This window comes from Nycticebus coucang, chromosome 7, assembly GCF_027406575.1.
Source record: "Nycticebus coucang isolate mNycCou1 chromosome 7, mNycCou1.pri, whole genome shotgun sequence".
In the NCBI taxonomy this organism is placed as follows: Eukaryota; Metazoa; Chordata; class Mammalia; order Primates; family Lorisidae; genus Nycticebus; species Nycticebus coucang.
This window is the reverse complement of record NC_069786.1, coordinates 132,296,849-132,319,961: the sequence shown is the minus strand read 5'-3', so window position 1 is coordinate 132,319,961 and position 23,113 is coordinate 132,296,849. Positions and strand designations below refer to the sequence as shown.

At 51.2% G+C, this 23,113-nt stretch overlaps 1 protein-coding gene across 10 annotated transcripts in view; it reads right to left on the bottom strand.

Moving 5' to 3' along the window:
* The window catches only part of AGAP1 (ArfGAP with GTPase domain, ankyrin repeat and PH domain 1), a 547,645-nt gene that overhangs the window by 329,611 nt on the left and 194,921 nt on the right, over positions 1-23,113 (bottom strand). For 6 of the 10 annotated variants that reach the window (XM_053596985.1, XM_053596988.1, XM_053596979.1 and 3 more), the window contains exons 3-4: positions 17,878-17,965; positions 17,133-17,144 (exon numbers count right to left, since the gene is read on the bottom strand). In XM_053596985.1, coding sequence (XP_053452960.1) covers positions 17,133-17,144; positions 17,878-17,965 — 100 coding nt within the window. The remainder of the gene's footprint in view (positions 1-17,132; positions 17,145-17,877; positions 17,966-23,113) is intronic. The other 4 variants (XM_053596986.1, XM_053596987.1, XM_053596989.1 and 1 more) reach the window with 1 other exon arrangement.

Sequence of the window (23,113 nt, the reverse complement as noted above, 5' to 3'; positions counted from 1 at the left end):
ACTGACCAAGACCCCCGGGGCCAGCGTCAGCAGCAGCAAGACGAAAGGCCACATGTTCTCACCTCCCCCCCCCACCCCCCGGACTTGAACTTCTGCTAAGACAACTCCTACGTGACACAACCCTGTGGATAACGAGCCTGGCAGCCTGTGTGTCAACTTCTGGCGTCCATGGGGCTAACACTGAGGAAACCCAGGCTTCTCCTTTCCTTGTTCCCACAGCTGGGGAATGGGTGTCTCTATCTTCACTTCCAAAAACTATCACTGTGTGCAAAAAGAAAGACACCTGCCTGGAACTTTCATTTTTCACTGTTGATTTTTATCTTTACTTTTCCATGCATTAGCAAAAGATGAAAATTATCCTGGAGTTTAAAGCTGCATTTGCAGAGCACACAATTTCCCTCTCCCATTGGAAAGGGGAGGGGCACTATTTTCACTTCTGATCCAGAGGTGGTGCAGGTGCAAGGGGCCCGTGCCTCTTCCGGTGGGCAGCACTCTGGGTTCGGGCTGGGGCTGGGGCGGGGAGAGAGACTAGGGGAGAATAAACGGCAGGTGGGGGAGAGGCATCTCCTCCAGTCGGGGGTTAGATCCTCTTCCATGAAAACGCTGTCAAAATCCACCTAAAATATTCATCATTACTTAATGCCACGATAAAATATGAAAAGTAATCTACAAACTTTATTGTTTCCTAATTATTTTTTAAAAGCAGAAGAAGAGAGCTGATTTGAAGAGGGCTATGAACTTATTTCTCCCTAAGAGAAAATAAGGAAAAAAAATTGTAATCATCAATGTGCCAAATTTTTTTAAAAAAATTAATTTGGCTTTCTAAACTTTGGTTAAAAAAAAAAAAACTAAAGCCAGTAACTTATTAATGTCAGGGGTTTGGAAAAGTTTTGTATTGTGACATTTAAAAGGAATTTTGGAGCACGTATTATTTTTACACTGGAAGAAAGGTTTTATGAGTAACATATTAGTTTACAAAAGTTAACCGAATCAGATTTTATTTCCTCTGCCAGTTTCTTTCTTTTTTTTTTTTTAACATACATTATGAAATAAGATGTAACTACTACAATAAAGTTTTAGCTGTGAGTAAGGATGCGGCAGATGGAAAGTGCTCAGTGTTTCTGCTGGCAACACTCCAGGGCTCTGACATGGGGAGAAACAACCTTCACCTTCACCTGCCATTTCCTCGGGCAGGCCCTGGTCCCTCTGGGTTCCTCCTTTAACCCAGTTCAAAGATAAAAAAGGAAAATGTAAAAGAAAAAAGTCCAAGGTCCGGGTTAGGATGGCAGATTCTAACTTCACTATAACTTAAATTTCCTTCCCTCTCTTCCTCATAGAATGAGAGGGTGGGAAAAATAAAAACCAGAAGGAAGAAAACTCAACATCTAACAGAGGAAGGGGCACGGCGTTGCACTATCAACCTAAAACACGCTGCCCCGAGGAATAAAGGGAAGCCGGGAGCCGGGCGCAGGGGCCAGCCCAGCTCCTCAGCCCACCCCACCCCCTGTGCTCACAGCACCCTGGGTTGATTCTACCCCAACTCTGCAGGGAAGACACTGAAGTGGGAGCCACAGACTTACTTTTTCCATCTCCCGACAGAGAAGTGGGAAGTATGAAATGAGGCCTTGGGGGTAAACAACCAGTAAAGACTCTCCAGAGGCACAAAAAAAGCCCCGTCACCCAGCAAGCTGGAGAAGTGAGCCCCTGCAGCTGGGCACCCCAAGGGGAATAATGATATATATCACCCCCACCCCCACCCTCCAGGGAAGGTGTCAGGACCCTGGCAGAGGACATTCCGGTCAGGTTCCAGGAAGAGCAGAGCCCTGGTCCCCATCAAGAGCTCACCACCTTGGAGCTGATGTCCTCAGACTGAATAGGGGCCAGCAGGATGCTATGCGCTCCCTTGATGCTGGATTCCCCAGGGAGAAGGACGTCATGCCCCAATCTTGCCATGCAGGAAGTGAGGCTCAGGATGCCACGTGTTCCCTGCAGCTGGTCAGGGCACCCACGATGAGAGGCGTTGCAAAACCCCACTTTCTCCTGTCTTAAGAGCAGATGGTGGGGAGCTCCCTCCAGCCCAGATCAAAATGAGCGAGAACCTTCCTGGTGCCCAGCACCAGTCTCAGCAAAGGGGGCATCTGGGAGAAGAAGTCCAAGGGGGAGGAAGCTGAGAGGAATGGGGGGACATTATGCCAAGGGGCCACAGGGGCAGGAGGGGACGGGGAGAAGGAAGGACAGAGGGAGCCGACAAGCACGCAGAGGGCAGAAGGGGATGGGACAGCACTTCCCAGTCTGAGACCACTTAGGGACGAAGAGGCAATTCCAAGAGACAAAAGGTCCAGGATGAGAATCTGAAGCAGAAGATGAAATGGGACCCTCCAGACCTGAGGACCAAAGCAACACCTGGGAACTAATAAATAAAATCAGAAACACCAAGGAGCAAAAGGGACAAGGCTGAAGGCCCAAGTTCCCCACACAGAGGACAATCGTCACAGCCGAGGAGATGACAAAGAGGACTGGAGAGAGAAGTTCATCACCAAGGGACCCGAACAAGAGGGTGTAAAGGGCATCTCAGACAACAAATCTTCAACAAAGAACTCAAAGATAAAGACAAAGGAGTGTCACTGACATCAGAAAGACACAGAGCAGATGAGGGTCCAGATGAGAAAACCCAGGCCTGGGGGGAGCCGCACCTGCTGGCCCAGGCCTGGCTTCTTATCTGACCAGGCTCTGCAGCAGGCAAGGTGCAGGGAATTAAAAAATGGCCACTTTCAGGATTTTTTCAGTAGGAATACCTGTTTTTGAGATTGTGTCATAACAACAAGCAGCCCACACTCCCAGGTGTCTCCCTCACTGAATGAGAAACCAAGGACACGTGGAGGTGGCCCTGCCAGCAAGGTCTTGTGCACTTGTGCAAACAGAACCCTGCTGCTGTGGCTGAGGCTGGGCTGTTAGGAAGACGGCAGCTTGGGACTGGCCCTTTAACAACCCCCGCCCTGTGTCTGTCTGCACCTGAAAATTATGCAAACACACTGCCATGGGAGGCACCCCACCTTCTCATGAGCTACAAGTCTGCTTCCTTGCATGACATTCAGGTAACAAGCTGACTCTCTGAAGTATGGTAGAGTGGATTTAACACTTACCATGGCACCTACCTCCAAACTTCTAAGGAATGGGAGTGGTGCTTTCACCCATCGAAGTTGGAATATATTAAGTCCTTTATTTATTTATTTATTAAGTCCCACTGTTCCTATTCTTTCAACACTTCGGTTGCATTTAATTGAAGAGTATCTGGAAATTGCAACCGGGTTGATACATTGTGTGTGGGGAGTAGGGGGTTACTTGAGTGGCTCAGGTAGTCTTGATACCACGTAACAAAAATTAGATAGAAAAGCAGACATGAAAGGGAAACTTGGGAGAACTTTAGATCTTATTTACTGTTCATAAAAATAGCTTTGCATTGTCTTCAACAAACAGAAATGTATAAACTGCACCGTGTAAAAGTTTTATTAATAAAGTGTCATTAGGTGCTGGAGAGCAATTTAATATATTTTTGAAAAATAAGACATCACTGTTCAAAAACAAGCTGGAAAACTAATGTTTGCTGGCATGCTTCTTACCCAACAGTTAATATTACTTTATAGCTTAACTTCCAAGAGCTTTGAAGAAAACTTTAATTAGCAGCTTAACACATAAAATATAACAAGAGCTCTCTTCCTCCAAATAATGCCTTTTTAAAACTAAAATACAAACAAAAATTCTGGTTAAGTGGTTTAGGGTGGATCCTGTGGGCCAATATCCATCATCAATGACATCCACTGTCAGCAAAAACAAACTCACTCTCATTAAGTTTTAATGGGTTTCCCCCTAAAAAATACTATCTGAAATTACAATAAAGTAGCATTATCTCAACCAAACATGTTATTAACAGCTACAGAACCTCAGACATAGTCATCAAGACCTTTCAGTGAGTGAGAGACATGTATGACGGTGGTCCTGTGAAGGGACCACATGTATGACGGTGGTCCTGTGGGACAGCATGTATGACGGTGGTCCTGTGAAGGGACCACATGTATGACGGTGGTCCCGTGGGACCGTGAGGGGTAGCAGGTATGACGGTGGCTCTGACAGATGGTCATACTCTATTTTTACTGTGCCTCTTCTCTGGTTAGGTGTGTCAGACACACGGATGTTGTTACAGCTGCCAACAGCACTCAGTTCAGTAACACGCTGCACAGGTGTGTGGCCCAGGAGCAGGGGGCTGTACCACACAGCCCAGGTGTGCAGCAGGCTGCATTGCCCAGAGTTGTGGAAGTACATTCTGTGATGTTTGCACAAGGGGGAAATTACTAACAAAGAATTTCTCAGAATCCATCCCTGTCGTGAACGATGCCTGGCTACGCTGCAGAGTGAAATGCCTCAGCCCAGCGTCCAAAGCATCTGTTTTTCTTGGGAGGTGGCAAACTCTCGCCCCGGAGGAAGAAAGGAGAGAGTCTTACACGCAACGTCCTGCCGTAAAGCTGGGCCTCTTCCTACTACTTAAAGTCCTAATCGCAGGCTTCCTGCAAGATTCAGGATATTTCTTTCCCCCCACCCCCAAGTGAAGACCACTTCTGAAAGCCTGGACGATGGGAACAGCTTGGTTCGGGTTCGTATGTGGGCTCCCTGACTTCAAGTAATGAGGCCGTGGCTGATTTCTCCCTAGTCCTACGGTACACTGGCCAACTAAACTTCGGTCATCTAAACCACCACTCAACAAATATTTAACAGTGGGCAACAGGATGACTCTGCCCTAACGCAGCTTACTCTCAGGGGCAGCAGGAGAGGGGGGAATGCACTCAATTAGGACAGGGGAGCTGGGCTGGTGGGGGTGGGGGCGGTGCTGGGAGCCCTGGGCAGGCTCAGCCGGAGCCACAGAACCCACTGGGCGGGCAGTGGGGGAGGGGCGCTGGTTTTCAATCACCACAAAACGATTGGCCCCGCCCAGTAAAATCTAACATATAACCAAATAAATAAACCGCTGACTGAAAATCTTCCAATAGCTACCACTGTGGTCGTGCCTGAGTATTTTAGCATTTGCCACCGTCTTGGAAATAGCTTGCATGGTAAACTTCATATATTTAGTCCTGCACATTTGGTTCTTCAGGGAAAATGTCCTTAAGGTTATTTATTTTTAATTATTTTACGCATTTATTTAAAGCATTATATTAAAAAAAGCACAACAAAGAGCGTTACAGAACTGGGAGAAGGAGCCTGAGTCCTGTCCAGAGTAATTAAGGAGGCCTACTGGCCAGGAGAAACCCCCGTGATCCGAGCTACGTGCCCACGGGCAAGTGAGGGCCCACGGAGGAGCGGAGGAGAGTGAGGGCCCACGGACATGGAGGACCACAGGAGAGTGAGGGCCCACGAGGACGGGAGGAGTAAGGGCCCACGGAGGACCAGAGAATGAGGGCCCATGGACATGGAGGAGCGGAGGAGAGTGAGGGCCCACGGACACAGAGGACCAGAGGAGAGTGATGTGAGTCAGCAAGGCACCCACCAGGGCTCCATGCCAGTTACTCAGCTGCCAGCACCAGGGCAAATGGGCTCTTACTCTCTCAGACTGTACTGTTCTAAACCAGTGCTCCCCACGCAAAAATAACTTCACGTTAAAAAATAACAGGTTTTACATAGACTCTACTTTTGATTATGCAGCTCTGGAAGTGAATGTGGAATGGTGCTGACTTTCTAGTCATCTTCTCACATACAATTAATTCTCTGACCATAAGTGAGGTGTTAGTTTCCAGATCAGATCGTGTGGGCAGGCCGAGGCCCCTCTGTGGTCTCCCTGATCGGCCTTCACGCACTGCAGAGCAGGGGCAGCAAGCTGCCTCGGAGAAAGGCCCGAAAACAAGTATTGTAGGCTCTCTGGGTTGCAGTTTTCTTTATATTTATTTTTACAACTCTTTTTAAAATGTAAAAGCCTCCCTTAGCTCCTGGGCAGTGATGACACAGGGGTGGGTGAGGTGGCAGGTTCCCACCGTCATCTCCCAGCAGCATATGGGTGTGCACCCCCACGTCACTGCTGTCACAGCCACACTGCACCTTCCCCAGGGCTCTGAGAGATGAACCTGTAACCTGCAATCCTATGGTAACAGTGTAGTGACTTTAATGCAAGTTCAGCAGGTTTTGTTTCCAGGCCTCTGCCCCAATCCTCGTGGGGACTTTGGTCCCCGAGAACACTCCTGAGTGCACCAGAACCTTGAGGCCTTCAGCCAAGACCCTCCCAGCACATGGCCTTGGATGGCCCAGGCACACCCACACCGTCTGTCCTAGGCCTCATAAACAGCTGATACTCCTGACGGGCATAAGAGCTGAGTGTGAGGGCTCAGTGGTAATGGGTCATAGCAGCACATCCTCCCACATGGTGGGAGCCAGTTCCAAGGTCCAGAGGTGGCCTGAGGACCCCTCCTATCCATCCTCTCAAGTCCCCTCCAAAGTGATGCTCCTGCTGCTGACCTGGCTGAGCCCGGCCTCCCCACGGGGCTCTGCCTCTCTCTGCCTCACTTCCACACACAGCATTCACCCCATGTCTGGTAATGACAGCTCATCCTCACACCTTGCCCTCATCCGGCTCCCTTCTCCTCCCAACCTAAACCCTCTCCCCTGCTCTTGGTGTGCAGAGACAAGGGTGAACTGTGGTAGGTGGCCCTTCCCAAAGCCCATAGGCAATAGGTGCACACTTCATTGCAATGTTACCTAGTGCTCAAAGACCAAGTGCTGGGTTTTTTCTTCTTTTGTTTGTGGTGGTCTTAATCTTTTAAAAATAAGCATAACAGGCCAGGCATGGGTGGCTCACACCTGTAATCCTAGCACTCTGGGAGACTGAAGTTTGAGAGCAAGAGCTCTACTCTCTTACTCAGGCTGGTCTCCACTAAAAATAGAAAAATTAGCTGAGCATTGCAGTGTCCTCTGTAATCCCAGCTACCCAGGAGGCTGAGGCAGGAGATCATTTGAGTCCAGGAGTTAGAGATTGCTGTAAGTTATGATGCCATGGTTCTCTAGCCCAGGTGACAAGAGCAAGACTCTGTCTGAAAAAAAAAAAAAATAAATAAACTGCTAAGATCCGGGGTTCAGAAAATGGCAACAAATGCCAACCACGTGGGCTGTCCTCAGGCCACATGAACAGAACATCAGAAGCTCAAGACCCAGGGCTGGTGTCAGCAACCCATCCCTCATTCTCCCTGCACCTGGATCCGGCCTCAGAGTCCTTCCTGACACAGGAAGTCCAGGAGCCACCAGGACACTGAGTTGAATCTAGTTTCCACTTCTGATCTGGGTCAATCATTAATGAATTTATTTGATTAAACCATTTGGACCACATGAAATTGTCATCTCTTGTAGGTTACTAGCATCTGTCTATAGCTTACTGTGCATTGATTTAAGAGATAACTCTACACACATACACACACACACACACACACACACACGCACACCCCTTACAGTGGGGAGCCACTGCTGCCTCCCTCCCAGGCTACAGCAGCCCCATAGGGCACAGAACATGGAGAGAAGGCTACTTTCACCACATCCCAGATGTTCCTTATTTAATTCTCTCTGGCACTTGACCTAATTTGCTGTTAGTGCTTTCTTTCAACTTCTACCCTCTGTTTCTCTGTTGCTGTGAGCCCAAGTCAAGCATCTACCCTGTGACATGATCTTACAGGATGCAGCATTTTCCTTGCAGAACTTTGGCAATCCCCCCTCTGACCGTGCACAGCTAGAACATGTACCCTAAACACTTAAATTAGTTCCTGGCCTCCTCTGAAATGTAAATCTCCCCACCAGCTCAGGACCCCCACCCCAACTAGACATGCCCCGCCCCACCTGTCTGTGCTCTCAGACTGGCCCAAGGCCGCCCTCAGCCCAGAATTTCTTCCTTTCTGCACTGCCCTCCACAGACATCCTTTCAACCCTGACAGCTGGGCTGTCCAAGTCTAGGAATGGCTATTTTAGGATTCATACAGACACTCTGAGCAACTGATCTCTCCCTGTTCATGGGACCGATAAAATAGGCCAGGGGAGGGAAGGAGTGGGGCTGAGCAAAAACAATGCTGGGTGGAGGGGGGGAGGCAGATGTAGTAAAATCATTTTGTGAGCTGACATTTTAAGATTCAAATGATGCATAACATTCCAAAGACCAAGGTTTCCACCCCTGAAGATTAAGAAAAACTGCCTTAAAAAGTCAGAGGTCCACGGCCCAAGTGAAATTGTAAACATCACAGAGGGACGTGTACCGAAGGCAGCTTGGGGGAGTTCAGACAGTGCCCAGGGCTCATCTCTAGCACCCAAGTTCGCAATGTGAAGGAGGAGGAAACCTCTGCTAACAGGGGAAGGTCTGCACCCCACACCCTCACCACTGATTAAAACCCAACAACAAAAGAATACTGTGGACACAGGGTTTCCACCTGCCCCCCATTCCTTCTCTGGGGTGCACCTTCTCCCCAGAGAACAATTAGGCTGACCTCATTACCCAACTCAAGGGACTGGACAATCAGAATCTCCCCCTAGACCTGTCTACACTGATAGTTTCAGAGAGACGTGGGTGACTCAAGGGGGCTGCCTGGGGGTCTTCTACCTGCAAAGCTGTTGAGAAAAACATTCAACTTTTCCTCCACATCACGTGTGAGCTCCAGGACATCCACATGGTCGTGAAGCTGTCGTGAAGCCACCACAAAGGGCCTGCCACCAGCTGGGGAGGCCTAGCTGAGCACTAAGCCCAACACAGGCAGGAAAAGGGAGACGGGGTCCTCCAGAGCTCAAGTGGTCAGGGGATTAGGGTCTTTGTGAAGCCAAATCCACCCCCTTGGGCTGTTCTAGGTACACAAGTTAGTAAAGCCTCCCTGCTTTCCGTTCAAGCTGATTTAAGTTGATCGACTATTCCTTTCAACCATGGTGTCCCTCTACACAATGAACACGGCCCCAGGGCTTCTGGATCAGAGTAGGAGGCTTCCTGCCAAGGTGCAAACTGGAATAGCGTCCAGAGAGATGGTATGATCAAGGCCAAAAGACATGGGCAAGACCAGGCAATGGACTCAGGCAAAAGTGCCCAATGGGGGTTCACTTGAGAGAGATCCAACAACCATGTGTTAGACTCCCCCTTCGGTGTTAAGATTTCTCTCGGAAAAATGCCTTGTAACGGCAAATGAGAAACTTTCTAGATGCTGGACTCCTTTCTGCTATAAAGAATGGTTTTGTTACTTCTGATGTCATGAAGTTTCCAAGCAAAGCTATACAGCACATGCTGTGCTGTTTTGGGAATGCAAAATAACATCTGTGGGCTGCCTAGAGAAGTGAGGGGCTCCCAGCAGAAGCCAGGTACCTGCCCTCCTCAAGGCGCTCACAGAGCAGGTGGTAATCACCCCTGGACGTAGCAACTCACTCAGAATCTTGTCCCTGGAACGCACGCCCCACAGTGGGCCTCGGGTCTGGACTTCTTGCTGAACTAATTACAACAAGATGGGATGATGTGTTCTGGGGTTCCAAACAACCAACTCGAAAACACATCATGTCCTGCCAATTTTGTCAATGCCAAAAACATGACAACCTCCTTACTTGGTTTTACAGCTCCCCTCCCCCCTTGTTTAAAATGAAATAGTACATGCTTCTTTCCTTTTCATTGCTTCTTTGAAGTTCTGTAATAATTCTGGTATCCTTCACCTGATCCTCACATGGCTCCTGAGACGAGGGACAGAGTTAGTGACATCACACTGACAACGACAAATGGTATTTCCACGTTGAGGCATCAGGTTGCACCTGAAATCAGTGGAGAAGGTGGCGCCAGTGACTGCTGCTGTATCTGCTGAAGCAGCCTCCCAGCTGACTCATAATCTTCAAGTTTACAGACAATTCTCATTAAAAAATTATCGTGTGGTTATAATCACTTTGTTGCAAATAACATGGTAAAATTCATGTTGAAAAATGTAAACAGCTAGATTTCAAAACTCATCAAATTTTATTAGAGTTTTTTACAGATTTTTTTTTTCCACTGAAACATTAAACAGCACCCAAGAACGGTTTTAGTGAATAAGCCCTAACATCTGTGCAGCAGTGGCAGCTGACAAAAATTTTTTTTAAGCTTATTTGATTTGGAAAGAGTTTTAGAGCTGACAGCTTAAATGCATTTCATGTGTCTCTGAAAATAAAGGCTGAGTGTTTACCACGTGGTTTGTTTCTAAGGCACTAAGCAAACATTCATTAACAATATTTAAGATACATGTGCTTCTGAGAAAGCATTTTCTACCAATTCTAGGCAGATCCCTGCCGGAGAACCACGAGGCCAACAGAGAGGGGGCTCACAGGCACCCAGGGCCAGAAGCGAGTTGACCGCTCACTAGCACTCACCACCAGCATGTGACACGGGCAGCTGGGAGGAGACCAGAGGAACCAGGCCAGACCCCTACTGGCTCACTCTGCACGCCCAGACCCCCAGACCCCAGCCCTCTGCATCCTTCCAACCAGACGCCTCCTGACCACGCTGCATCAGGGGGGCCTCAGCACCCCACCCCCACAGGCATGAGAAGGACCCCAGCCCTCTGCATCACTCCAGCCAGACACCTCCTGATCACGCTGCATCAGGAAGGGCTCTGCACCCCACCCCCATCCCCCACCAGCATGAGAAGGACCCCATAGAACTCAGCCTCACAACGAACCAGAGGGGTGGTCAGCCCACTTTAAATTCTCTTCCTTTCTCTGGTTTCCAAATGCGATGATTAGGGCCCAGGTGACTGGTATGGGGCTCGCCTCTCAATACTGCGAGCTTTACTCAGGGCACCTAGAATAGGCAGGCTCCGGCGAGCTGATTTTTCTACCTTTAGGGGTACAGAAACAGACCCCCAGAGCAAGATCAGAGTCCTCAGGACTGGACATGACCCCTTTGGGGGCAGTGAGGGCAGAGAAGATGGGAGGAAGCAATCTGACAGGCCACCCATGCAAGGGGACACACAGCTTGCCCAGTGTCACAAGACCAGTGAGTCTTCCCTGAGCCCTGACTTCCGACAGCCCCAAGCGAGCCTGAGGCCCCTCAAACGTCAAGGCAGGGAAAGTCTTGGTGGCGATGTAGGGAGGCGGCCCCTCCAGCCCAGAGAGCCTGAAGCCCAGGATTCCAGAACCTTCTGAGAGATTGTTCCCAGCTCCCCAGGCGCCACCCTCTTATCATGGCCCAGCTCCCAGAGCCACTCAGCTGTTGGCACAGAGCTTGAGCTCACGGCACCTGAAGAGTGCGCTCCATGTCACAGCTTCTTCCTCCAGGGCGTGAGTTGGCTCACTCTTTTCCCACAGAATCCCCGAGTCTCCACCAAACTCTGATGTCAACCAAACATAGTGAAAAGTTCTAGGCTTTTGTCCGAGAGATGTGAGATGTGTCCACTGCACTCTCCTGCCACCCAGGCACAGAGGCAAAGTACATTTTAGAATTCTCTATGACTTTCCTGTCTTAAGTCACACGAACTGCGCCCCCTCCCAAGTATCACCTCATCCATTCCCTCTCACACACCATACCTGTCCCGACTGAGCAGTTACAGTCACTCTCAGCACCCAACATTTCCTCCCAATACTTGAAAAACTCACATGTCCCCTTCCCACGTGGGAGGATGCTGCCCGCCGAGCTCCCTCAGTGGAAGACCTGCCTGGCTGTCCACATTCTTCAAGCCAGCTCAGGCCGCTCCATTGGTAAAATGAAGGGGACCAGCAGGCTTCCTAGTCACGCCTGGCCCGTATTTTCCACTTCCAGGAGCCAGGTTGGGGGAGCTTCTATCAGAAGCTCCACAGGCTGCCAGCCTGTGATTACCACAGGGAGAAAGGGGAGGGCCTGGGGACAGGGCTGGATGTCATCCTCCTGGGGGGAGGGTCAGTGCAGCCTTCACAGGCACATCCTGGACTTTGGGCCAGGAACCTGCCGGCCGCTGGCCCACAGAGATTCAGGGCCACCATAGTCTTGGAGCTTTTTCCCCAAAAAATTTGAGTTAGAGAAGAACCAAAGAAGAAAAACTCAAGATTCAGACACTGGAGGAGTGAGTCCCTAATAAGCTCAGGGGGACCCAGGAGTGACAGAGTCACTGTAGCACACAGGGCCACTCTGCTGTCCACACAGAGCTTGAGTTCTGCGTGGACAGCAACTGAAGAGTGCGCTGGACGTTACAGCTTCTTCCTCCAGACCTTCCCTGCAAATCCTTTGAAGTGGCTGCAGCAGGTGACATCACTGACCCCCAGTGCCCCTCGCTCCTAGATGACTCTTGGGCAGCCAGTGGGTCTTGGTGGCAGGCAAGCTCTTGCTCACCTTTCAGGACTTCACACCTGTATATGAGTTGATTGCAGATTTATGGTGAAAGAAGGTTCTCAGCACAAATTCATCTTGGCACTTCTGGCCTCATTTAGCAGCTTGTAGTTGTGTGAAAAATTACGTAAGAGCAGCTCATCTTATAATCACTGCAAAGAAGGTCTATAAACAGTCCCAAATAGTCTGTCTCAACTAACCTGAAAATCTTGCCCTTAATCCACCCTCAGCCTGCTCTTGTCTGCTGGCGGGGCCGCCTTTCCGCTGAATTTAGATGGGCTGCCACCACAGTGCAGCCGGGGCTGTCAGCCTTTCTGGTCCCAAGGTCCTTCCACCACACCAGCTGTTCTGCCCAGCTCAGCAGGGCCAAGAACCCCCAGTGAGAGAGAAACCAGGTGCTGGCACAGGAAGAGACCTTCCAGAGACTGAGGTCTTAAAGCAACTGCTCAGCGCTGCAACCAGAGGTCTCTGGCGGACACCACAGTCTCCTGCCCGGTAGCGTCCAGGGCAGGTCCCTATATCTCTGGTGGACACCACAGTCTCCTGCCTGGTAGCGTCCAGGGCAGGTCCCTGTATCTCTGGTGGACACCACAGTCTCCTGCCCGGTAGCGTCCAGAACAGGTCCCTATATCTCTGGTGGACACCACAGTCTCCTGCCCGGTAGCGTCCAGGGCAGGTCCCTATATCTCTGGCGGACACCACAGTCTCCTGCCCGGTAGTGTCCAGGGCAGGTCCCTATATCTCTGGTGGACACCACAGTCTCCCACCCAGTAGCGTCCAGGGCAGGTCCCTATATCTCTGGTGGACACCACAGTCTCCTGCCCGGTAGCGTCCAGGGCAGGTCCCTATATCTCTGGTGGACACCACAGTCTCCCGCCCGGTAGCGTCCAGGGCAGGTCCCTATATCTCTGGTGGACACCACAGTCTCCTGCCCGGTAGCGTCCAGGGCAGGTCCCTATATCTCTGGTGGACACCACAGTCTCCCGCCCGGTAGCGTCCAGGGCAGGTCCCTATATCTCTGGTGGACACCACAGTCTCCCGCCTGGTAGCGTCCAGGGCAGGTCCCTATATCTCTGGTGGACACCACAGTCTCCCGCCTGGTAGCGTCCAGGGCAGGTCCCTATATCTCTGGTGGACACCACAGTCTCCTGCCCGGTAGTGTCCAGGGCAGGTCCCTATATCTCTGGTGGACACCACAGTCTCCCGCCTGGTAGCGTCCAGGGCAGGTCCCTATATCTCTGGCGGACACCACAGTCTCCCGCCCGGTAGCGTCCAGGGCAAGTCTCTATATCTCTGGCGGACACCACAGTCTCCCGCCCGGTAGCGTCCAGGGCAAGTCTCTGTATCTCTGGCGGACACCATAGTCTCCCGCCCGGTAGCGTCCAGGGCAGGTCCCATTTCCTATTATATTCCCACATGGTAATACTTAACAACTTGTTCTTCTTTCTTTGGACTTTTTTTTGAGAAGAAAGTTAAAGCTAAGTGGCGTCCCACGGGGTCTGCGTCAAGGAGGGCGGGACACACAGTGAATGTCACGCATGTGAACACACAACAAGAAACTCAGATCACGGACCCCAAACGTCTCTCCCAATTCTAATAGGCAGCCATTATTGAGCACTAATGGCACGTGGGTAATTTCCCTGATGGCCTTTATAGGAAGTGAATTTTTTGGTGGCTGTGAAATTTTCCTCAGAACTGTGACGGTGACACATGAGCTGATCCAGTCCTTGTAAGGTTCTGAAATACCTCAGAGGCATCATCGGGGAGAACCTTGACCAGAGAGAATTCATGGGTCCAATGTCAGCCGTTCTAAGTGCACCAGACAAATAAATGTTACTTGTGTGCAACAGACATACTACTGTGGGCTGAACTCTGTCCCCGAAAGATCAGGTCAGATCCTAAACCCCAGTCGGTCCCTGGGATGTGACCTGATTTGGAAACAAGGTCTTTGCTAGTGTGATCAAGTAAGATGAGGTCCTACGGGAGTGGGAGGGCCCTAAATCCAACAACAGGTGTCCTCCAAGAAGAGAAGAACTGGACACAGAGAACACACTAAGTCCCGATGACAGAGGCGGAGACCAGAGTCAGACGTCTATAAGCCGAGGGCTGCTGACAACCACCGGAAGCTGGAGAGGCACAGAACAAGCTCCTCCCAAGAGCCTGCAGAAAGAACCAGCCCATCACCCCCTGGATGCCTGACTTCTGGCCTCCAGCACCAAGACGCCAAGTTCCCGCTGTGAGCCACCAGCACTCTGTACCTGGATGCAGGGCTCCGAGGACGGACATGCACATACACACAGTTAAAGGACATCTGCCTGGACATATCTGCATTACGGTCACGGATCCCAGGCTCCCTGGACACATCTGCATTACGGTCACGGACCCCAGGCTCCCTGAGTTACCAACTTCTGCATCGTTAATTCACTAACTGAAAAATATATAATATTTAAATCCTTCCCTCACTTGGATTGCATCTTTAAAATTACCTATGTCTTATGAGTTGGCTCTCTTCACTGCAAGAATGAAATACCAGCCAGAATGTATCACACAATTAAAAGACAACAGATGGTGGCCTCTGGGATGCAGCTAAAATGCATCTGATGTGTCTGATAAAAAGCAGGCTCGGGTCCGCAGATGGTTCCGCAACAGACCTGTTTCTGCCCAGAGAGACCGTTCCTCTGAGGACAGGCAGGCCCTTCCCACCTCGCCCGTCCAGCAAGGGTTCAGGCTGAGGATAGAGGATACTCGTGCGTTAATTAAGTCAGAAGAACAATTCTGCGCAGAGACTCAGCAGGGGAGGGAGGGGCCCATAAATGGTTTAGACAGGCAGGTCAGAAAGGGAGCAGCAGAAAGCCTTTCACTCACAGCAGCCACCCCACTGGTCACTCCAGCAGTTGTCAGAGACAAGGGGGACGAGCCACAAAGTGACACCAAGAGATGGAAAGCTCACAGGGTTCACTCAAAAGCCATCCGTCAACCTGGCGCCAGCCACACCCGCCACCAGCTGCGCCCTGGCTGGCTGTGCCATCCGAGGGGAAGCCCCACCCTCTGGGGTGACACAGGCCACACTCCCTGACAACGGTACAGATATCATATCCCAAGTCCAGAATGCCCTATACATAAAGCTTTCCTATTTAGCAAGCACAGGTAAGCGAGCCATGTTCTCTCCTAGATAAGAACTGAAATCACTTTCCAGCTCCAAGTCTCCTGACCCTGAGTAAGGACTTCAGCGAGGCAAGATCGTGGAGGAAAAGAAATCACTGCTTTTCTCATCTGTTTCCTTTCTGAAACAGCCCGTTATGACTCCCTCCTGGCACTGTCATGAAACTCACAGGTCATGGGGGCAGGGAGGGCGCACCTTGGTCTCAGTAAAGGGAGGCGACACACTTAGTTGTAGCCCGCGGCAGGAGGCCCACCCTGGGAGCATGCCTGGCACAAGGCGGGGCCGGGGTTCACGATTCCCCCTCACTGCTGGAAGCTCCTTGTGCCCCAGAGGACAAGTCCACGGGAGAGGACAGGGGCTGGGAGAAGGTGGGAAGAAAGATCACAGACAGCCTCCCCCCCGGGATAAAGAAGGGGATGTCCTCACTGGTCCTCACTGCTGCTTCTACCTTAACACTGCACGTGGCGCTGTGATCTCAGCAGGGCAAAACAGGTGCTGTTCTTACTCATGACGCAGAAGGATTCAAGAGCAACGCCTGCGTGTTCACTGAAATATAAAGGCCCATCAAGCATCACAAAGAGATCGCGCTGGGCCCAAATATGATGGAACAAACTGTTGAATACCCAGAGGGAAAATGGCAGAAAGCCCCAATAATGACAAAATAGCAACACAGGAAAGGACGCCGTGGCTGAGGAGTGGTCCTTGTGTTAATTCAGAAAGCCAGGGACCCCAGCACCTCCCCCTTGAGATCTGGACTCCCTGAGCAAGAGAAGCCAGAGCCACAGCAACCTAACCTGGGGCCTGGGGACCCCAGACTGAGGGCAGAGGAACTTGGGAAAGGTGACGCTTTACTTGCCATTAACCCCTACGTGATCTCTGTAACAGACCAGCCTGAGAGGTAAGCAGAAAACCCATGAAAAACACTTTGACTCTAAGTGCCATCAAACTGTGGCTGAAATTCATACTCAGACACAAAAAGAAGGAATTAAACCCCAGCATGACCCAGCGTGGGACCCTGGAGAGGAACTGGAGAGACCACGGGGAAACACCACCTTTTCTCATTTATCCAGAATCTATGTATGTCTCTCACTGGACAGCCAAGCCTTCGTTTCATTTCTAATCTTCCTAAAATCATCACTGCAAGATGGATAACAAAAAAAGGAGGCCTTGCCCTGATGCAACCACCATAAGATGTTTACACGATTATAAAATTCTGCCCCACCAGGACAGAGCCCCACACAAAGCCCCCCACAGAATCCTACACTTTTCTTTTTTTCTTTTGTAGTCTTTTTTTTTTAGCCGGGGCTGGGTTTGAACCCGCCACTCCCGGTGTATGGGGCCGGCGCCCTACTCCTTGAGCCACAGGTGCCACCCAGAATCCTACACTTTTCTGAATAGTTGAGCCCGATCCAGGACAGGAGTTAAATACCAGAACAGGTGTTACAGGAAACATGTGAAGCTACTTCAGGACTACTGCTAAAAGACGTCTAAGGGACAAAACAGAGTGAAATGTTTAACTTAAAAAAAAAAAAAGGTAAAATAAACAAAACTGAATGATACACAGAACGAGGAGGGAAGGGGGACGCTACAGTGCAGGGTGACGCCTCTCCTCTCTCTCCCAAACAAGACAAGCGCTGCCATGAAGGGGTGTATAGTTACCTGCGTCCATATCTGCAAAGAATGGAACAGCCAGTAAGAAAAAGAAGGAACCAGAAATTCAGTGTCTCAAAGTTGGATTCAAAAGGTTACACGGAGAGAAAATATAATATAGAAAACTGCTGGGGAATTTACACCCTGATTAGGGGACATGGGAACTAAACTGTTTCCCACTGTTATTATCGTAATTTTATTTAAGGCAAAAAATAAAAGGTGAATATGTTAACTGAAGAAGTAAATGCCTAATGGTAAAAGAAATTATCTTATTCTCATGCAAAATGATTATTAAATGTTTATAATACAATATAAGGGGGAAACACACTCAAACATACAGTGGTGGTGATCTCAAAGTCTCACGTAGAAAAGCTCTCCTCTAGGACTTAGCAACATTCATACATATTAGGGCTAAATTCCACATCCAGGTCAGAGAAATGTCCAACCAATATTTAAAGGAGTAACAGTGGATTGAAAAGGACATTTGGAAGGATCGAAATATGAGATAAGAAATAAGTTCAATAGCCCTTCACAGTGTACCAATTACTCCTAATATAAAAGCGAACTGCTAATGTGAGTTTGCTAAAAAAAAAAAAAGCTACCGAAGAAACAACATACTTAAGGATTCTTACCACTTGGTACATGTTACTACTTTCTTGACATGGGATTCATCAAAGTAATGATTTAGAATATGCTAAAGAAAAATGTTTAAAACTATACTCTTCATCTCAAGGCTGCCTGGCAAACAGCATACCTTCAGGAGACTCCTCCTGGACGTAAGTGCCCGTCAGGTACCGGTGCACCAGCGCCGACTTGCCGCTGGCCAAATTACCCACAATGCCCTGAAACAAAGAAGTGGACACACATTAAGAACAATTAGATCACTCCACGCGGCATTCTGCAGAGAGGTTAAAATATACAGTAACCCGAAAGGTACAAAGAACCAAGCATTGGCTGGAAGGACAGAAGTTTAAGCTCCTTAAATACTTCTGCTGGGCAAGAGGGAGTCCAGCACCCTCGATTCACACCTCCCGTCCTCGTCAGTCGTGACAGTTGCAAGGGCACCCGGACCACGGGTGCAAACACTGGCGTGATGGACGGATGGATGGGACTGTGTCTGCTGAGTAGGACCTTCCGCGTACGGAGAAGCCCCAGGTGAGACCACACACAATGGCAGTACGGAGGAGCGTGGGGACAGTGAGGAGAGCAGGGTGCACTGCATCGGGACAGGCTGAGGCTGGGGAAGATTGGGGGGCCAGGGCTAGAGAGATGGAAGAGCTGGCTGGGGAGAACTGGGGGTGGGGCAGCTTGGCAGGGGCCACACAGGTGAAAAGGTCGGCAAGCCTGCGTCTCAGGGTCACAGGATCAGGACAGCACTGCTGAGAAAAAAGAGGACAGAGCTGGGACTGGAGGGAGAGGCAGCAGAGGTGGTGATGTATACTGGACCAGGAAACAACCCCCAGGAGTTCTAAGGAGCCTGGAGGGCATGGCTGACTCAGAGAGAGGATGCCAGGTCTCCGGTGGGCCGGACCTGCATGAAGACTCTCCTGTGCTTGCACTTGGAGCCTCAACCCCACCCCTACCCGCTCTGGGAAGCAGCTCATCAGAAACCTCCATCTTCTATGTTTTAATCTTTTCCTCACCACTAGAATGTCGCTGTCTGCATTTAAGTAAGAGCAAATCAACCTTACAAAACAAGACCAGAGACCCCCGGGGACAGTTCCTCCCTTTGGCCACCAGAGCTCTGCTGCCCTTGGCCCTACATTCTGACCTCCAACACCTCCACTAAACAATGTGAGGCCCTGACCCTAAGGCTGCGGGGAAGCTGCCCACAGGGTCACCCACAACTTCCATTTCCACAACCACATTCTTGCTCCCGGCCTCGCCTTGTCACTGGAAGGTGCCGAGATTCCCTCTCTTCCCACTTCCACCCTGGCGACCTCCTCTTATAACTCCCTGTTAGCCACGCAGGCTCCTCCTCCACCTGCCCTGGCACAGGTGCTCCCTGGGCTCCCGGCCCACCCCTCCAGGTCACCCTCAGTTCTAATACCCCAAGTGTGGCTGTCCACACCTGACCTCTGTCCGTAAGCCGCCCATTCCAACATTGCATTCTTCTCTGTGCACCCCCTACGTGTCCCTAACCCAGCTCCCACCGGAACTACACCCGCTCCTGGTACACACAGGCACACCACCTGCGGGATACCCAAGCCTCAACACACCCACAGCAGGACCCTCTCTCCGCAGTCTGCCCGTCATCACTACCTACCCAGCCTCCCCAACCAGAAACCCTGGGACCAGCCAGTGCCTTCCAGCCCAGAAGTCTCAGAGTCCTCATGCTCTGAGCACCCTGCCACCTTGTCACTGCAGCCGCCCTGTCACTGTAGCCGTCCCATCACTGGAGCCTTGAGGTGCCCACTGATTCCAAGAGCGGCTAATATCTTGTCCCCCTGCCTAGAAGCTCCCCCTCTTAACCCTGAGAACACTAGGTTCTTGGAAAGTGACAATGAGAAAATGGCACTCCCTCACGTCACAAGGTGTCTCCTTGGGGAGACACCTATTGCCTCAGGCCAAAGTTCAAATGTTTTTGGAACCACTCTGCCTCCCTCCAAATCCTCACTCACAACTTTGCTGGGGACAAACCAGCTCAGCAGCCCTGTGAACTCCCCACAGCACCAGTGACAGTTTTTTTACTTTCTCTGTGGGAGATTTCCCTGCTCCCCCTTGCACACGACCAAGGCCTTACACGGGGACTGGTGATGTTCCTGGTTCTGTCCTCGCTACCCTCCGATCCCTGAAGGCCAGGAGCTACGTCCCTGGACCCCCAGGAAGCAGGGAACCTTTGCACTCAGCACCATCCCTGGCCCCAGTGAAGCGCCTGGTGAACGCAGAATGGGTGGGTGGACAGATGGAAGGGAGGGAGAGAGCGTGAGGCCAGAAAGGAATCAGCAAGGTTAGTGAAGCGGTAGTTATGCTGGTCAGCAGAAGGCCAAACAGAAGAGAGCAACTGTAGCAGGAGACTGCAGAAAAATCAAAGTTGTTAAGTTAGTTCCTAGGCGTCCTCAGCTATCTTCAGCATGAGGGCACACCTCTCCGCCACTCCCACTCTACAGGTGTCCCTCGGAGCGACCTCTGTGATGCTCGAGCCTCTCACACCACAGCTGCAGCCCTTGCACCTCTCAGCTCCCCACTCCCTGCTTGGCCATCTACAAACCAGGTGCCAAACTCCGCCTTATGCCCTGCTCTGCTCGGACGTTCCCCAGCAATCTCTGCCCCAAATCCTCCTTGGATTCCCAGCTCCTTCTCAGAGCTGCCTCACTATGGTCTGAATACTGGTGCCATCATGTTGACACTCAACCCCCAGGGCGATGGCAGTAAGAGTGGGGCTTCAGGAGGTGACGAGGTCATAGGAGACGACGAACATTCTTATAAGAGGCCTGAGAAGGACCCTCTCTTCCATGACGCGAAGACGCAGCATGAAGATGCCGTCTACAAACCAGAAGGCAGGTCCTCAGCTGACACGAGTCTTCCAGGTCCGGGATTTTGGACCTCCCAGCCTCCAGAACGTGAGAAATCAGTTTCTCAGCTGATGCTACTTGGTTACTGCAGCTTGAACAGAACAAGACCCCGATGCCACAGTCCCAGCTGATGCGTCCGTCCCCCTCTCACGAGGCTACACGAGTCGGCACATCACCTTGTGAGCATCTGCATGTGGGTCTGACTCTCCCCGGGGCTCACATCTCCTCTAGTTTGGGACTGTGTCTCCTTCACCCTGTTCTCCACGCCCTGAGGCAGCCCCCAGCCCAGGCAGATGCCCAGCACCACTGGCTGAGCGGACTGTACTCGTGAGAGCAAGGAGATGCTTCGTGGCCACAGTTCGAAGCCAGGCTCAAGGCCGGACCGCATGGACAGTTCCTAAATAAAGCTGTTTCTTGTGCTGATTTGACTTATGCCTGCTTTTACCTGGGGCCTCACTCATCTGAGAATCCTACCTGCTAATTATTCTTTGCTCAAGGGCACCTGCCGTTTGCCAGCTCCATGGTGAGAAAAATCCAAAGCAGTGTGCCACAGAATTACATTTCTGAGATTAGAGTTTCTCTCTCCTGAAGAAGAAAATGCTCCGAAACCACACACTGAGTCTGAGCATCCCCTCCTTCCACGTGTATGATGACGAAGATTGGGCTCACTCCTCAGAAGGACAGTGCCGACCAGCCCTGGGACAGAGTGGGGAGGGGTTCGTTTGAAGGCCCATCTCTTAGACCATCCTACATTTGTACATCATGAGCACTGTTTTATTTGCAATGTTGGTGGAAACTGTGAGGAGGAGACAAAATTTGGGTCCAAGATGCCTTTAAGCCTTGAAGCTCTAAGAATTGCAGCTGGTCATAACCTGAAGAAGAGGGAATGAGGCCAGCGCAGGCCAAAGGTTGTGCAGAGAAACAGGGCGTCCTGAGAATCACAGGACCAGAGACCCCGCATTGTCCGTGCAGCACCACCCACCGTCAGGCCGTGCTCAGCCCCCTCAGGTCACACACTTCACTTACCTATTAAATTTGAATGGTGTAGAAAAGGAAATTGAGACTTTTATAAAATTCCCAGTTGAGAGTTCAGTGGAAACACACAAACAGGATGTGTGGAGATGGCACCCGTGTCTCCCCTCTCCCCAAGGCAGGAGGTCTAGGATATACTTAGACATTGTGACACACAGATGCATCAAGCCTGTGCTGCCCATGACTTGGGCTGGGACCCCCTGCAGCACCAAAAGCACCTGCTGGCCGGTGGTCAGGCCACAGCGCAACTGTGGCCCGAAAAGGAAGCAAACACTGAGCATTCTTTCTCTGATGGATTCCAGAAGATTTATTGCAAAATGTCACATAAAGAATCCATTGCAGGCTGGCAATGACATCACTTCACTGCTGTGTTTGTGAAGCAGGGGGCAGGCCTTCCTGAGGCACTGCCCTAAAGGACCACCTGTGGGGGACTGTGGGGAGAGGGGACAATCCCAGCCCTGTGGGTACTCCACAGCCACCCTGCAGAACAAAGGGGCACTTTCTTCAGACCCGGGTGATCCCCAGCACATGAGGTGTCTGTGGAGGGTGCCGTGAGGGTGAGCCACCTGCAGGTGCTATATCGGAGGGCACCAGACGGTGAGTGGGGCTGGGGTCCTGCTGGGATCAAACCCATGCATACATGAGTCAGCGGACCTGCCTCCAAAGGAACCACAGGACCTCTAACACTGACATGTCTGTGAGATGGACAGCTCCAGTAAGCCCTGCCACACTGTGCCTGCAGGGTGAGCCCCGCCGCCTGTTACCCTGACTGCCCTGCCACACTGTGCCTGAAGGGTGAGCCCAGCCGCCTGTTAGCCTGACTGCCCTGTCACACTGTGCCTGCAGGGTGAGCCCTGCTGGCTGTTACCCTGACTGCCCTGCCATACTGTACCTCCAGGGTGAGCCCCACTGCCTGTTAGCCTGACTGCCCTGTCACACTGTGCCTGAAGGGTGAGCCCCGCCACCTGTTAGCCTGACTGCCCTGTCACACTGTGCCTGCAGGGTGAGCCCTACTGGCTGTTACCCTGACTGCCCTGCCATACTGTACCTCCAGGGTGAGCCCCACTGCCTGTTAGCCTGACTGCCCTGTCACACTGTGCCTGCAGAGTGAGCCCCGCCGCCTGTTAGCCTGACTGCCCTGTCACACTGTGCCTGCAGGGTGAGCCCTGCTGGCTGTTACCCTGACTGCCCTGCCATACTGTACCTCCAGGGTGAACCCCACTGCTTGTTACCCATATACCCTAACTGCCTCTTACACCACTGGGCAGATATTCCAGGAAATCAGATGCTTTGAAACAGCAGCAGAAAACAAGGTTTTGGAAGCAAGCACCCTCCATTATGGGCTGGTGTGACCACATAGGCCTTTCAAGAACACTCAAGGTCTTGAGCTGCCCACTGGGTCTAGATCAGGCGGCCAACATGATCAATCGGTCCATAAAACTC